Below are 14,296 nucleotides of genomic sequence, written 5' to 3'. Positions count from 1 at the left end.
CAAGTCACTGCTCTATTCTATGCCACTACACTCTAAACCTCTCTACTCTACCCTGTGCCACTTTACCCCATGCCAATGCACTCTTCGCCACTCTACACCACTGCATTCTTCGCTACTGCACTCTACACCACTTCAGTCTAGACCACACCAATCTACTGTGCACAATTCCACTCTATGCCACTCTGCAAACCTGCACTCTACACAACTGCACTCTATGCAATGCACTTTACTCTGCAACACTCAACTCTATGCCCCTGCATTCTATGTCAACCTACTTTACGCCACTCTAATCTACCCTGCACCCAACACCACTTTACTGTACGCCACTACACACTATGCCACTGTACACAACTGCACTCAACCCTGCAACACTCCACTTTGGGCCACTTCGTTCTACTCTGGAACAATCTACTTTACGTTACAGCGCTCTAGTCCACTCCACTCTTAACCACTGCATTCTATGCCAATGCTCTCTACGCACCTGCACTCTATGTCACTGCACTCTATAAGCCTCTCTATGCCACTGCACTCTACTCTGCACCATTCCATACTCTGCACCACTCTATGCCACTCAACTCTACTCCCTGCCACTTAACTCTTCTCTACACAACTGCACTCTGCGACACTCTACTCTGCGCCACTATACTTTGCGATGCACCACTTTAATCTATGTCACTGTGTTGAAGCTACATTGTATGCAACTGAGCTCAATGCTTCTGGACTCTACGCCAATGCACTCTACACCAGTCCACTCTACACTTATGCCATTCCAGTGTATGCCACTACAATATACAACACACTCTGCCACTCCACTCTATAACACTTTACTTCACTCTTCGTCATTCAATTCTAAGAAACTTCACACCACTCTGGTGGATGGCACTAACATTTAGCAATGCTTAACAGCAGCCAAGCTGGTGTACAGCATGGCTAAAACACATTTGCAAAGCCAATAGCTCTTGCATAGGCGAGAACTATTGGCTTTGCCAATGCTTATTCTCATCAATGAGTTTCTCAAACTCAGGACGGGAGGCTGATAGTGTATCTGGGCTATATTATGCTGTTGAATCCATACCTAAAGCAGCAGTGTTTGCATCTAATCATGAAAGTGAATCTGCTGCAGGGTTATGGTATGTTGTCAACAGCGACAAATTCAAACAGGCTCAGCAAAAGATGAAGATCTTTCTAGGTTTCGTCACTGATTCTAAGATTGAATAAGTAATAAGTTAAGAACATTCCAATGGAGTTCAGGAGGACCTTTCTAAAAGACTAGATTTCTTTCATACACTTGGCTTCCTCTCTTATTCAAATCTTTAACTTACCCGAGAAACTGCATTACAGAGCTCTACAAAGACTCAAGACCTCACATATTAGTAAATGCTAGAGCTCCCCAATGAGACCAAATTGTAACACCAGTGGTGGATGGATCTCATGAAGGCCTGGAAAGGAAAGTGTTATTTGGAACTACCTTGGGCATGACAGTAAAGTCAGATGCCAGCCAGCTTTGATGGAGAGTCCGATGTGACAATTTACCCACATGAAAAAAGGTCAGGACAAGAACTGAAGTTCAGCATCATCTCTTTGTATCTACTTATGAGCTCTTTCTCAATCAAAGGTAGAACCAAAAACAGAGTAACGTGCATCATTCAGTTGAAGAGAGTAACATCTTGGCAGTCCATTACATCAGCCACATGGCGAGTGAAGAAGGAAGTAGTTGCAGACGAACCATCCGCCTCCCAAAGGCGAGACCTATTGGCTATGCCAATGCTTGTTCTTTTTGTTCACAGATCCATCTCGGATCGGTAAATAAAAGAAAGGACAAAAAAAGCTTGTCACATTTTGTAGGTGTGTTAATGCATGGTGACATATGCTCCGCTACAAAATGACAACCACAGTAGTAGGCGCCATAGCACCTTTCCTCTTTCGCCATGCCGCACAGATATTGAGATCACTAAAAATCATTGGCACATTCAATAGGTCTTCAAGGCAAGACATACTAGCTTTGCCAAGGTTTGTATTACGCCTTCAGTTAGAAATAAAACATTCCCACCCCCACTCTGCTTTTTGAACCAAGTCCGCATTGTGTTACAATTGGCTGATAATCTAATATGACTTGGATAGTAAACATGTGAATCAGAATATAGGGCCAAACTAGCTTATGGCCAATCCAAGAAAGATGAAAATGTGAAAAATCAGACAAACATGCACAAATCAAGGACTTTAAAGCCTACCTGATTAGCTCTTTCGAGGTCTGTCATTATCATCTCAATTTCATCAGCCCTATGGCAAAAAAAAGGAACAGTTAAATTAGCAATAAATAATTAAAACTTTCGCTACAGTCAATTGCAATGAATCCTGACACAATTTGTGGATTTAAACACAAAGCACATGTTTGGTAGAATCAATCAATTATGTATACCTTCACAGGGAACCACACTAAGAGGGAGACTCCATAGTATCAAAAAGGCAAAATTGGAAAAGGAATATTAGGTATTAGGAAGGTATACGTTGTGATGACTGCTTAGCATGCCTGGCACATTGTCTCCCAAGGAAATAAAGATACCTATAGCAGCCCTGAACTATATTCTTGAAAGATTAGCAATATCAACATTTTGCACCACTTTCCGATTATCCCAGGGACACAAAATGTTCTGTACATGAGACAGAGATCCCTTAAATCTAAAGCTAGTATTTGTAAAGCGCGAACTACTCACCCCTAAGGGTCTCAAGGCACTGGGGGCAGTCGGGGATTAAGTGAGCTGGTGCCCAGAGTCACATGGTGTTGAGCTGCCGCGGGTGATCGAACCGTGAGTCCTACGCTCTGGAGTCAGATGCCCTGCCCGCTGCGCCACACCTCTCCCCTTGTCCTATCCCGAATTACTGGAACAAGCCAGTCCAGCTATCCAGCCAGCCCAATCATTGGACCGCCATAACTGATTAACAGATTGGCAACAGGGCTTCAAATGTAGACAGAGTCCCTACTGACCCTTGCAAACTCAATCTGGAATTTTGGGGTTCTTACATCAACAACATCACTAGGTTTATACCTTTAATATCCACTTTGCCACACTCATGTCAGCATTTAAAGATACTCTAGCGCTTTAAAAAGAAACCTGTGAATAATCAATTATCAGCGAATACACATGATCAATTTGGTCAGGAAGATTTATAGCACAGGACTTTTATAAATAATATAAGAATTGGCTAGTTTTCAGAGGGACACTCCACTAAACCTCAATCAGATTCTGAAAAGATAGATTAAATATGTAACAATGATTAAATCTCTCCTGCACACTGCTTAAAGAATTTCCAATTTGCATAGGAAGTGACATCACTAGATTTCCCATTATCCATCCGCACAAGTGACATCACGGTTTTCTCACCAAAAACCATCTTTAAAAGAAAATGGCAAGCAACAGGACTTCATTTCCCACTGCCCAGCTGAACATGAGGTGAAATCACTCAGGAGGCTTTCCTTAAGCACAAATCAACGGCAAAAGCCTGACCACAGGCCAGCTGGCATAAAGCTGGTAAAGAGGCTGAATTAATGTCAATGCAAGCAACTAAAGCGCACATGGAAAACCAGTAGAGACACTGCAGATAGAGAAATCTTCAATTTAGCTCTACGACGCTACAACCAGCGGATAAGGAACATCAAGCACACATCTTGCTGATCGCTTCGACACTAGCACTAACAGCAGCAAGGAAGTCTTCGTTGTAATCAAAGTTTTCACCACATCTCCTGCTGCCTCCAGCAACATCCCCCCTCACAAGACCTCTGCAACAAACGTTCTGAATTCTTCTGTATCAAAATAACCGCCAAATATAGTAACTTCGAAGGTCAACTAGACCCAGCCACCGTTGCAATTCAATTTCCCATCACGGTCGCTGAACGAACCCTCATCTCATAGCCTTCTATCATCACCATCAAAATCACTTCCTCCATGAAAAACAGCCATTCGGGGGCTCCATCGGATTGCTGCTCCAACCACGCCTTCACTAAACACTCCTAGCTATCAGCGAAGCATTAACACCCATCCGCAATGGCTCCATTGACTGTGCCACATTCCCAGACATCTGGGAACATGCCACCATCATGTCCCTATTCAAGAAACCATTGGCTGACATGTTCACTCTTTCCAACTACAGACCACCTCTCTTCTACCATACCAGCATTTTTTAAGAAACTAATCAACCAATGCCTCACTGACCACCTCAGCAACCACCAGCTCCTAGATGCCAAACAGTCCAGATTCAGGTCCACCCACAGTGCAAAAACCGCACTCCTCACTGCTCATGATAGAGGAGACACAGCAGTCCTCAGTCTCCAGGAGCTTTCTGCAGCAATCAACATGCTCTCACGCCCCATCTTCACCAGTTGCCTGAAAGATATAGGTATCCAAGGACCAGTTAACTGCGGATCTGCTCCTTATTAATGGATAGAAGACAAGCTTTCATCCTGGTACCTTTACAAATATGTAAGATATTAGAACAAAACTATAGAATATTCTTAGATCACCAGGGGTCCCACCGAGTCTTTTCATAGCCATGCAGAGGAGTGTTTTTTGCATCATCATTTCAAATCATCAATCAAGCATCATTCCCAGAGCGCAACATGTGAATTTCCTGGCTCAAAGCTCATTCCCCCATATCCGTGAAGTTAACTAAGGGTGCATCATCGCATGACTCCTCCTTGAATATCTAAAGTTCTCTACACAACTGACCACCACATTGGTGGGGTGTCTACTCAGGGAGGAGAAAAGGGTACCGCCTTCCATCTGCCAATGATGCAGATGTAGTTTCGAAGGTTAACCTTTCCAAATTTTAAGAAAGTTGGCGGATATGTTTGCACACTAAGGACTGATAATAAGCACGACTTAAATGGAATGCTTGACCATTTGGATCCAACATCTATCGGCAGTCATTTTTTAAAGTATCTGTATCAGATTGTTTGGGGCACAGATTGAAAGAAGTCAAAGTGTCATAGTCAAATACCCGAAAATTGTAGTATGCTCTAGGGCAAAATACTAGTATAAAATATTAGCTATATCTTGTAGCTCCTATCACGCTAGGAATTTCACGCTTACAGAATGGCTAATCCGTTAATTTACACAGAGTTCTTCAAATACTCAAGAAGAATGACACTAGTTGCTAAGGTGCCAGTTGCTGGACAAATATGGAAGCAGGCTTTGAGTTAACAAGTAGAATTCATTAAAAGGGTGACAAGTAAAAGATCTAGGATTTCATTCGTATGTTATTTACTATTGAGGAAACAGATTCTGCCCAGAAAATGCAGATCGGCAGATGACGGCTCCAGCTCTCTCCTCAAAACTTCAACTATGTGTACTTATTTAGAGAGACTCAAAATACATAATTCTCCAATACTAGTGTATTTGTTTTCCACAATTAGACATGTTAATTAGTGGAGCACTCAAGATATTTCAAGGAAAAAAGCTTGTATTCAAAGTCGCTGAACATTAAAAAAAATAACTTTCTTGTGAAATGTTGAAAGATGAATGCATACAAATTGGACAGATGCAACAACAAAACATATAGGAAGCAACTCATCACCTCTGATCTTTTTTTATACGACAACTTGTCTTGCCAGGTCGCTATGAAAATAATTGATTATTCTGTAAAATTCATCATGATTGACTTGACAGTATAACAGTTTAATCACCTAAACTCATCTAAATAATAATAATCACAAATATTTGTGAGCCCACAGCAGCAGAAAGAGGCAGATACCAGTTTATATAGTTTAATGTCTTAAGGAAAAGGTGGCACACAAAAGAACGCACCTCACACAAAATGAACTAGACAAACAATAGGACAGTAAGCACAACTTTCCCAGTGCTGAAAGGCCTGCAAATAAAAATATTACAAGCCTTTGCAATGTGATGTGATGTGATGTGAAAGGAATTTGTAAAGCGCAGCATACACTATACAGTTTCTTGGCGCTGGGGCAGAGAAGGACGGTGGGCACCGCCTGGACAGGACAAGGGAGTGCACAGCAGCAACAGGAAAAATAGAGAGAAAGAAAGAGAACGGAGAAGAAAAAAAACATTTTTAGGTGTATGCAATGCGAAACAGATAAGTCTTAAGAAGGGATCTAAAACGGGTATAGGGAGAAGCAAGCCTTATGTCCAATGGGAGGGCATTCCAGAAAGATGGAGCAAGGAATGAGAATCTTAAACCTCCCCATTTCTTACGCTTGACTCTCGGGATTTTGAGTAAAGCCGAGTGAGCCGAGCAAAGATTGCGAGAGGGGACATAAGGATGAATGAGGGAAGAGATAAAGGTAGGACCTAAGCCACCCAGAGATTTAAAAACAAGGCAGCCCAGCTTGAATTTGCAGCATTCAGAAACAGGGAGCCAGTGCAAAGATCTTAGCAGGGGGCGGACGTGATGGTGCCTCGGTTGATGGAAGATGAGGCGTGCCGCCTGATTCTGAACAAGTTGCAAACGTTTGAGTTGATAATCTGGGATGCCTATGTACAAGGAATTGGCGTAGTCGATCCCAGAGACGACTAACGCCAAAAGGGCTAAGGTAAGATGCGATAGGTCTAGCATTTGCGAGGGTTTAAGCTAATGGCACAATGCCTTTTGCTTATCTGTTTTGCTAATTAACACAAATAAAAGTCATGGTCATTTACAATGCCAATAGCTTGTAAATTCGAGACCTATTAAATGAAGCTGCCGCCATTATCCTGGTCTGCTGGGAAAGTTAAAGTGGGCATAGCACGCTGAATATTAAAGGAAAGCAACTTGTGCCTGCAGTAGGAGAAACTCATTAAAGAAATTAGTGCTTACAGACTAAAAAAGACGTACCTTGTAACAACCGAAGTAAAAGGGCCAATCCTGATGGGAGGTTATAAATGAAGACAATGCAGTACCAAGGAGGGACTAACACGCCTATTAAGGAATCAGAAGCCAGTATTTACGAAGGGAATGACACAAGCCAATGACAAATATGGGCGGAGAGTGGGCGGGGCTCAATTCCATATTCCAATACTGCATGCCGCAGAGCAGAGCATGCACTGCCCAGGCTCGACCTAAAATCAATAGACTAAGATGAGAGGGTCCATTCTCTTATAGATAGATCTTCTTTAATAGCAATGAGTACTGAATAGAGTCGGCCAGTTTATACTTACCATCTTTTTGCCCTCCTTGTCTGGAGGAACTGATGACACTGAAGCAACTCTAACCAAAATACTGCCCTCAACTATAGGAGATTAATATGGTACGACTTACCCCTTTTCTGATCACCTTGTATTTGAAGTTGGTCTGTGTAGGCCACCCATTTCAGAAGGCTGGCATTTGAAACTATAATCTGCCGAAGCATCAATATGGAACAACTTGTAGACAGTTCTCCATTCAGTACCTGCAGCCTGTGAAAGAAATAACCTGCGTTGCTTGCTGCCTGAATATCAGTACCACTGAGTGTCAAGACAATGTTGAAGCAGTCTCAGCTGTACTCACTCGGGTGGAACCATGAATCCGACCACTGATAAAATCTGACTGACTGTTGGACGATACGACTTTAGAAGATAGTGACACTGAGGCTGCTAGATGGCAGTCTATCCTCCGAAGGACAGATTTTTGCAGCTCGTATGTCCAAAACAGCTCCCCGATAATGGATGGTCTGAACTGGTACAGATTTTGGTTTTGCCCTATTTCATACTCCAGCATTGTGGATAGATATGTCCATCTTGAAGTGCTGTTCAACATCCTGAGAGAGATGCTTTGAGGAGCCAGTGATGCAAGTGAGGGTATATGGAAATTCTTTCCATCCAGTGGTGTGTCACTCTAATGGTAATGGTGCTTAACCCTGCCATGCTTTTGCAACAGAAAATCTTTCTGAAGGGGCAGCCTGATTGAAGGACAGATTCTCAAGCCCATACGTTTCTTGTACCCCACTCGCCTGGCCAAATCTAGAGCCACTAGGATGACTTTGGCCCAGTTGTTCCAGAGCTTGATCAGAACTCAGGGCTGGGGAGGTAGCAGCTAGATGGTATCCAAGTCCTGTGCTCGACTGTAGGTGGAATGATCTCTGAAAGAAAGCCTTCTTGGAATCTCCAGGACACAAAAGTACAGACATTGCACGTTCTCTGCAGAGGTGAATATGTCGATCAAGATTTCACCAACTGCTGGAAGATGCCCTGTGCCACCTCTGGGTGTAGTTGATGTTCATAACCTGCTAGGCGTCACCGGCTCAGTTTGTCAGCACTGGTGCTCAACGATCTTGCCAGGTGGTTCTTGACAAGAGAAATGTCCTTCCGACTCGGCCTGTTCCCGAGATGCAGGGATTCCTTTCACAAGACCCAGGTCACGTGTCAGCCTGCTTGTTGCATAACCACATATGCCAGTGCTGTTGTCCGAGAGAACCTGCACCAGCCTCACATTGATGGGCAGTTGGAAGGTAACTCCAATAAGTTGAAGTGGAGGACAGTCTTCACCAGAGACCACAGTTTCTACCTCTCCCAGATGCCCTCCCCAACCGTCATCAAAAACAGTTCTGGGTGGTGTAGAGAGAGAGAGGTCTTGCACAGGTCTAATTGCAGTTGAAAAGTTACCATTCCAGGTCTTTTGTACTCTCCTCCGAATTCTGTATGGAATTTGACAAGTTCTCTTGGTGCTGAACGCATTGAGACTTTAAATTCCACTGAACTGCAGCATGTGCTATCTGGAATAGTCAACTAGCAGGATGCAGGAGGCAAAGAAACCAAGAAGTCTCCGACCCCTTCCACAGAGACCCAGGGCTAAGGCTGAAATATCAAGATTACAGCCTAAATTTCCTTGAGTCAAATTTGGAGGTAAGGCTCAAACCTGCACTGGATCCAGGATGGCTCCGATGAACGAAAGCTTCTGCTAAGGAGTCAGGTGTGACTTTGGTACGTTAATCAAGAATCACAAAAATATTAAGGAGTCTCATCTGGAGGTGGTCTATGACTGCGGAAACTACCCCTTCAACAGTCAATCATAGAAGTAGGGAGGAGATAGGTATTCCAACCTCTGAAGGTGTGCTGCAACCACCACTATCACTTTTGTAAATACCCAAGGGGTACTGGTGAGGTTAGAGAACTGAAAATACTCTTAGAACTGTTGGTAATGCCTGTGGTACTGCAGGACACAAATGTGAAAAAAGGCGGAGTTCAGCACCATCATGTAATCATCTGGATCCAGCACTGATAGTACTTAGTCAAGTGGGAGCATCTTAATTTTGTCCATGCTGATGAAGAAATTGAGAGTGCAGTGCTTAAAAGGGACGAGAACCTCTGTCCTTCAGCCCCAGGAAATAAACGGTGTAACATCCAGTTCCCATTTCCAAAGCAGAGACCCTTTCTATTGGTCCTATGTCCAAAAGAGTCTAGACTGGCAAATGGTCCTCCGACAGCCAATGTGATGCAAGTGGTAGATGTAGCAGATCAGAAAGAAATGGAAGTGCATGTCCTCGCTGGACTATTTGAAGCACCCGTCTTTCAGACATGATGTTCTGGCTCCTGAGGAAGTAATACCTTATCCTCACTCATACCGGGGGGCTATGTGCAGACAAGGACCAGCAAAAGCAGTTTGGTGGCCGTAGCAGGAGGGGTAGGGGGTTGAGCAGTGCGCTCTCTGATGGCTTAGACACTGTCGGCTGGATCTCTGATGCTGGCCTCGAAAGGACTAGGGGTCTATTGCTGTGAAGAAGGAACTTTGCATTGTGTTTTCATCGAGCCACTTTAGAACCCTCAAAACAGTTAGCGATACTGCTGCACAAGCGTAAAAAGGATGAGGGAGCATCCCATTGAGATGCTTTCCATGCAGCAGTCCAGGACTGTGTCTGCCTTATCTCCAACCAAAAAAAGGCAGGTCTCATTGAATGGTATGTCTATTGGTGACGTCAGATCGTCACCCAAAAAGTCCAGGGGTATCATTCATCATGGCACCGAAGCAGTCATGACCTGGAAGCACCATAGACTGCCCTGTGCCCAAGCGGTCAGTGGTGCCTAGCCCAGAGCGTACAACGTACTTCACTGTATTCTGACCATCTTGAAAGGTTGGCCCATTATTCATCAGGGAATGCCTGCAAGATCGCACTGGCCACATACCACAACTCATGGGATTATCGCCCCAAAAGGGAACTTCCATTTACTGAGAGAAGAGCAAGGCTGTCTGACGAAAACAAACGTTTCCCAAATGCCTCAATGCATTTTGATTCCTTATCCGGAGGCGTAGTAGGGAACGAGTTAAAGTTCAATTTAGTTGTGGAAGCCTAGGTTCACTAAGCTTTCAGGCGTAGTGTGTTGCATGATGTAGAAAGGATCATATGGGGCAGGTATATGTCTTATAGTGATTTGTCTATTTACTGGTAGGCAAAAGCAAGGTTTGGACTAAGTGCCCATCAGTGTTTACCCCATGGCCTCATTAAAAGGGAGAAGAATTTCTAAGGAAGTCTGTCCAGGTTGGAGGACCTCAGTCAGGACTTTAGTCCTAATTTCAATGGACAGACATTGCACGTCTAAAAATTCATCATCCCGTCTGATTGCCATATCAAATTAAACTGATTCCTCTGTGGAAGGGCCAGGGGAAAAGTTCGACCTAGTGTGCGGGATGTATCTAACCCATTGCCACCCTAAAGATCCATAAAACAATTGTCCTCATCATAATAATGGAATGCATCATCCCCGTCATCTCCGGTGTTCAATGTGAATAGGAATGTGAAGCTTTCTATATAGAGGCAGTGTTTACCATCAAAGTCAGAATGAGACTAGAGTGGCTCGACCAAAGGTTGCGAAGGGTGCTACTTTGGTAGTGATTGTGTCTGGTTCTCTTCATATTCCAATAAGAAGGCTTCTTCCTCCAGCATCAGTGCCAGCATTGACATGGCAGGTACCAGCATGTATTGTGGAGCTAGATCAAAGTCTGGTTGGGTGTTGGTCCCAGAGTTAGGGCAGACCCCACATCAAAATCCAGCGTCACAGACAATGTTAAAGATGGATTCACTGACAGCAGCCCAACTGAAGGCGGCCTCACATCCTTTGAGACTGAAGATGCACCAGAGGGAGCAGGAAGGGTGCCGAAGATGCGCAACATGGTTTCCTAAATAGCCTTTACTTGCTGTGGCACTGCCAAGAAACCCAGGACTTGGTGGTGCATCGCTAGGAGCTGTGGTATCGGTTACTCAGTAGAAGATCGAGACTGGGAGGCGCCTTGATGGCTTTGCAACTTGTTTGGACAAGAGAGGCAGGACGAGGGACAGTCATGCTACAAGTTCTTGAGTTTCTTTTTTCTCTTGGACTTACATGACGACTTCGAGTGTGAAGAGGATCTTTTGCAGGAACAGAAAACCTACTGAACCAGTGAGCTGCGCTGGACTCCTACAGGGCACATCACGGCGGCTTGAGGGAGCGCATTGTGGGTGCAGTGACCTTCCCAGCAATACGGCAAGAAGGGAGCTCTGGCGGAGCAATGGAGTAGGACGTGTAGTACGTGTGCTCCGTGCAACCGGGGCCCACTGAACAGTTTCACGCCCCCCCCGCGGGTCATCTGCAGTTATCCCCGAGGGCTTCCGGAGCCATCGGAGGTCCAGCGGCAGAGCTTGGGACCTGTTGCGGGCTGAAACTGCAGCAAATAGAGCAGATGAAACCCTGGAGGCGAGGGCGACAGGTGGTGGCTGCCATCTTGCTGTGGAGGACCGCCGAGTCCTTGGGGCTCGCAGAGGCGCGGAGACCCCTGTCGAGGCCTGCTGCGCTTTCGCGGTCGGCGCCTGGGATGTGCCTGGGGCTGCGACGGCGCATACTGCTAAGAGCGGCCTTATCGGGACTTTGATCCGGTAACTGCCAACAGCGCCTGCCATTTTGGACGCAAGGGGCTGACCCGCTTCAGCAACCTGGAGCGGTGCATCTGCGGGAGTTCACCCAGTCTTGGGAGGGAGTACACGGAGCCCCTCTGGGTCTAGAGGACCGTTTGGGACCCATCAGCAGGGTGCTGTGAGGCGGCAGAAGCTGAGTGCCTGACTTTAGGATGGCGCCAGGCGAGACGCTCCATAGATAAAGGCTCAAGCAACAATTACCACAGTGACTCCGGGGCATCACTAGGGGCAACAAAAATACCAATCATCCTTTTGGGCACCTACTCAACCACCCCCACCAGGGGAATAGCGGTGACCCCTGACAGCACAGCAGGTTGACCCCAGGACTAATGGCAGACCCATTGTGAAGAGGTGAGGGGCAACAGAGCACTGTGGCAACAAGGGAGAAGAGCGATACTGCACAGCAGGAGGATGGATGCTGAGACAGGCCCGGGAACGACTCCACCCCACTAAAAGAATCATCCGGTAGGTGGAAAAGAGGTGAGGGTGCTAAGTCCTATACCACGGAATTCGGGGAGACTCTGGACACCAGAGAGACTGGTACTGATATAGGGCTCGTCTATGTGTCCAAAAAAACATCAAAATAGAGTTTCCTCCTACTTTGCCATCACAGCCGCCAAAGACTCGCAGGAGCCGACAACAGGGGAACACAACATGGCGAACTGCGCATCATCCTCTGCACCCAAGAAGTTACTATGATAACATCTGGATTGCTGATGTGCAGCGAATTATAAACATCTGTGAAACGAAAAAAAATAATTCAAATTACTAACTGTGTGCTTCATGTCCTGAAATGGCCTGTGCTAGGTTTTTACCTTAGAGATGGGGCAAACTCATGGCCACAGAGAGAAAACAGTCTGTCCCCCAAACTGATGCTGTTTGCTCTCTCTTCCTTTGTCTACTTCCTTTGCTCCCATCCCCTCTACCCTGAACGTCTCCCCTTGCCTGCTACACCACCTAGCCTCCTGCCCTTTTGTGCCCTGTTACTAAGCACTCCTTCTCCCCCTGTTGTGGGAAGATCTAATTTTGATACTCTGGAGTCTCAGCGAATCCGCTGAGAGAGTCCACAGCGCCAAGGGAGCCACTCACAGTTGAGGTATGGAATGGCCCCCCTTGCCAAAGCACTCCCTCTCCCCTTTTTGGGGAAGGATCCAGTATGTAGGCCTTGGAGTCTCAGAGACCCCTCAGAGAGTCCACTGCGTATAGGGAGCCTCTCGCAACAGAGATGGGGAAATGATACCACTTCTCCAGGGACCACAGTTTACTGGACTTTGGACGCAGCTTTGACTCGTCTTCCGGTTTGTGTCGCGTCACCCTTCCCTCCCCCTCCTCTCCTCTTTCCATGCTGTGTCTCTCACCCTCCCCTCCTCTTTCCCTCCTCTATTCTCTGTCTACTTCCCCTGCTCCGACCCCCCTCCCCTGAATCTCTCCCCTTGTCTTCTTTTTTCCCTTATGAATATGTCCTTCTTGTTTGTCTCGACCTTACATGTAACTATGTTGCCATGCTCTAATAACTGTGTAACCTTTGTAACGATGTTACCTGCAACTATGGTTGATACTCATGTAAAGCGCTCGGATACCTCAGGGTCTAGCCAGCGCTATATAAAACCTATAAAATAAATAAAACCTCCAGATTGTTTTTGCCATAAAGGGTGATGATGGAGTTAGTTAGAACTAGAAAAGATGTCCATGTGTAATGTATCCAAGTAAGATAGTACTGCAGCACATATAGGTGTCCGGGGAGGCGGGTCGGCATATGCGGATCAACAGCTCTACATTCCAAGAACAGATGCATCCTGGTAAGTAGAACTTTCCGTTCGAGGCATACGAGCTGTAGATCGCGAACTTTTGCATAGACTACACAGCAATTTTCCCCGTTAGCGGTGGCTACCTGTATGTGTTGCAGTAGTTTGAAAAAGTGTTCTTAGTACAGCCTGGCCCACACTAGCTTGTTGTTTTGCCTGCACATCTACACATGAGTGCTTTGTGAAAGTGTGCGGTGTAGACCATGTGGCGGCTTTGCAAATGTCATCCATGGGGATATTTCCTAAGAATGCCATGGATGTCCCTAGCTTGCATGTGAAATGCATTTAACGATCCACCTGGCAATTCCAGCTTTTGATATAAGATTGCCCTTATGTGGAGATGAGAAAGCTCAGAAAAGTTGTTTAGTTTCCTGAAACTTTTTGTACTTTCAATCTAGTAAAGAATAGCTCTTTTGACGTCAAGCGTATGAAGAGCCCATTCAGCTACTGAGTCTGATTGAGGGAAAAATACTATGTATGGTGACAATTGGTGCAAACATTGAAAGGTGTTCTGTCCATTTTGGCGCTCAGGGAGCCCCCTGCAAGCGCATTCTCCGTGGCACGTCGATATCTCGGTTGAAAATACCTTCCTCGTCGTCTCGGTTACCTGACCTGTAGTTGGGTGTCTTGAAAA

General features: G+C 45.6%; 1 protein-coding gene across 4 annotated transcripts in view; it reads right to left on the bottom strand.

Annotated features, from left to right (window-relative positions):
- The window catches only part of CUX1 (cut like homeobox 1), a 1,380,044-nt gene that overhangs the window by 825,543 nt on the left and 540,205 nt on the right, over positions 1 to 14,296 (bottom strand). For all 4 annotated transcript variants that reach the window (XM_078679377.1, XM_078679375.1, XM_078679376.1 and 1 more), the window contains exon 9: positions 2,232 to 2,280. In XM_078679377.1, coding sequence (XP_078535503.1) covers positions 2,232 to 2,280 — 49 coding nt within the window. The remainder of the gene's footprint in view (positions 1 to 2,231; positions 2,281 to 14,296) is intronic.

Source organism: Lissotriton helveticus, chromosome 3_1 (genome assembly GCF_964261635.1).
Source record: "Lissotriton helveticus chromosome 3_1, aLisHel1.1, whole genome shotgun sequence".
NCBI lineage: Eukaryota > Metazoa > Chordata > Amphibia > Caudata > Salamandridae > Lissotriton > Lissotriton helveticus.
The sequence above is the reverse complement of the archived record's forward strand: the minus strand, read 5'-3'. Positions and strand labels throughout refer to the sequence as shown.